The sequence below is a fragment of the Meriones unguiculatus genome, chromosome 1 (genome assembly GCF_030254825.1).
Source record: "Meriones unguiculatus strain TT.TT164.6M chromosome 1, Bangor_MerUng_6.1, whole genome shotgun sequence".
Classification (NCBI taxonomy): Eukaryota; Metazoa; Chordata; class Mammalia; order Rodentia; family Muridae; genus Meriones; species Meriones unguiculatus.
Window position 1 is genome coordinate 175,778,736 of NC_083349.1, and position 2,217 is coordinate 175,780,952.

The window sequence follows — 2,217 nt, forward strand, 5'->3', positions numbered from 1 at the left end:
TACTTACATTGATACCTGGGGCATGTCTTACAATGAACATTATTGAATGTTTGAGTCCATGGTGATATCCCATGGACTGTAGAATGTTTATCTGAATTCTTGACATACAACCACTGTGTACCAGTACCCATGACAATCAACAAGATCTCCACACAATTCCAAATCATCCTAGTGAAACAAAACTATTCTTAACTGGTGGGTATTTATCTACATGTTCAATAGTTACTTAATTTTTGAAGAATTTTAAAATATATTTATTTTTTAATTTCATATGTGTAACTGCTTTTCTTCATGTATGTATGTGTTCCATATACCTGCTTGATGCTTGTGGGGACCAGAATAGGGTGACCAAGCTCTTGAAACTGAAGTTATAGACTGTTGTAAGCAACTCTGTGTGCTGGAAACCTAACCAAGATTCTCTGCAAAAGCAGCAGGTACTCTTAACCAATTGCTACCTCTCCAACCTAAATACCTGGGGAGTTATTATATTGATTTTTAATACACATAATCAAGATAATTCCATAATTCATTTTATAAGTATTTCTAAATCATTATTAAACCACTACTTTAAAACATATATTTTGTGTATACACAAAAATATTATTTTGGTCAAATTTTACACATTTAACAGCTTCGTATTTTTACATACTAAAATATTAGTATTTCTAGAAATACAAATTTCTATAAAGACATAATTGCACAAACCTGGTGTATATTATGAGCTTGTTTTTAATACATTAGCTTTACTTTAAGTACAAACAGAACTTGTAAAAGAATAAAATATACATGTGAAAAGCCACAGCTACAGGGTAACATGTCTGCTGATAACTGCTGCGGCTTCTGAACAGTAGCACAGTGATTACACATTCATGAACTCATTTGCATGACAAATGAACCTTTCAAAAGCAACATAGGAGCACAGCCAAAAGAAAAAAAAGAAAAAGAAAACAATTCAGCCTTCACACAGGATCTTGGCCACATCACAAGGCTATATTTTTTTTTTTACATTAAAAGCAAATTTTTAGGAGAGAGATCATAATAAGAATATGAGCATATTTGCTATGCATGGTTGATGTAATTGTAACTTCTAAGACGCTTAAAAAATATAAACTGTATAATGCTGAGCTGATTTTAAGTAATGACTTATAACTAAGTTACATTCATTGATGTTTTTAAAAATTAAGTACTTTCTTTGCAGTGTTACTGTCTTTGAAAAGATGTTACTTTGCGTTTAGCTTCAGCAGGGCTTTCTTCACCTCCTTGTTCCTCAGGGTATACACAACAGGATTGAGTAGTGGTGTCAGCACAGTGTAGAAAACTGTCACCAAACCATCCACGGCATCCCTGGAGCCTGGCCTCAGGTAGATGAAAACACAGGGCACAAAGAAGCAGAGGACCACAATGCAGTGCGAAGCACATGTCTGGAAAGCTCTGTGTCTACCCTCTGAAGTGCGGATCCTCAGGATGGAGCAGACGATGGACACATAGGACAGCAAAATCAGAAGAAAGCATCCTGAAGCCACTACCCCGATGTTCACAAAGATGACCATCTCAATGGCTGAAGTATCTGCACAGGCCAGCTTGAGGATGGGTGGTCCATCACAGAAATAATGCTGGATCTGGTTGGGTCCACAGTAGGGCAAACGGAAGGTCAAAGCAGTCTGGACAGCAGAGTGCAGGGAGCCAGTGAGCCAGGTGCCAGCAGCCAGGAGGGCACACACGCTCCCGCGCATCATGCTGCTGTACCTGAGTGGGTAACTGATGGCCAGGTAGCGATCATAGGACATGACTGTGTAGAGGAAACACTCGGTGCTCCCCAGGAAGTGGAAGGAGTAGAGCTGTGCCACACAGCTGTGGAAGGAGATAGCCCCGCCCCCCGTGGACACCAAAGTCATCAGCATTTTGGGCACTGTGACCGTGGAGAACCACAGGTCAATAAAGGAGAGGTTGCTGAGGAAGTAGTACATGGGCGTGTGGAGGCGGGGGTCCACCCTGATCACGGTCAGGATGAGAAGGTTGCCCAGCACGGTGAGGACGTAAATCACCAGGAAAATTCCAAAGAGCATGGTGTCCAGGGCTGGAGGGTGGAGAAGGCCTGAGAGGAAGAATATGCTCACTGCACTCCCATTTGACATTTCTTCTCATCTTCTGTTTAGTTCAATTTGTATGTAACTGAGAACAGAGAGTTACTTCTCTATGTGGCTACTTTATCAGCCA

General features: G+C 40.6%; 1 protein-coding gene across 1 annotated transcript; it reads right to left on the bottom strand.

Moving 5' to 3' along the window:
* Positions 1-1,190: 1,190 nt before the first annotated feature.
* Positions 1,191-2,217, bottom strand: LOC110539663 (olfactory receptor 10G9). Its single transcript, XM_060377456.1, has one exon. The coding sequence runs from the start codon at positions 2,133-2,135 to the stop codon at positions 1,221-1,223; it is 915 nt and encodes a 304-aa protein (XP_060233439.1). The 5' UTR covers positions 2,136-2,217; the 3' UTR covers positions 1,191-1,220.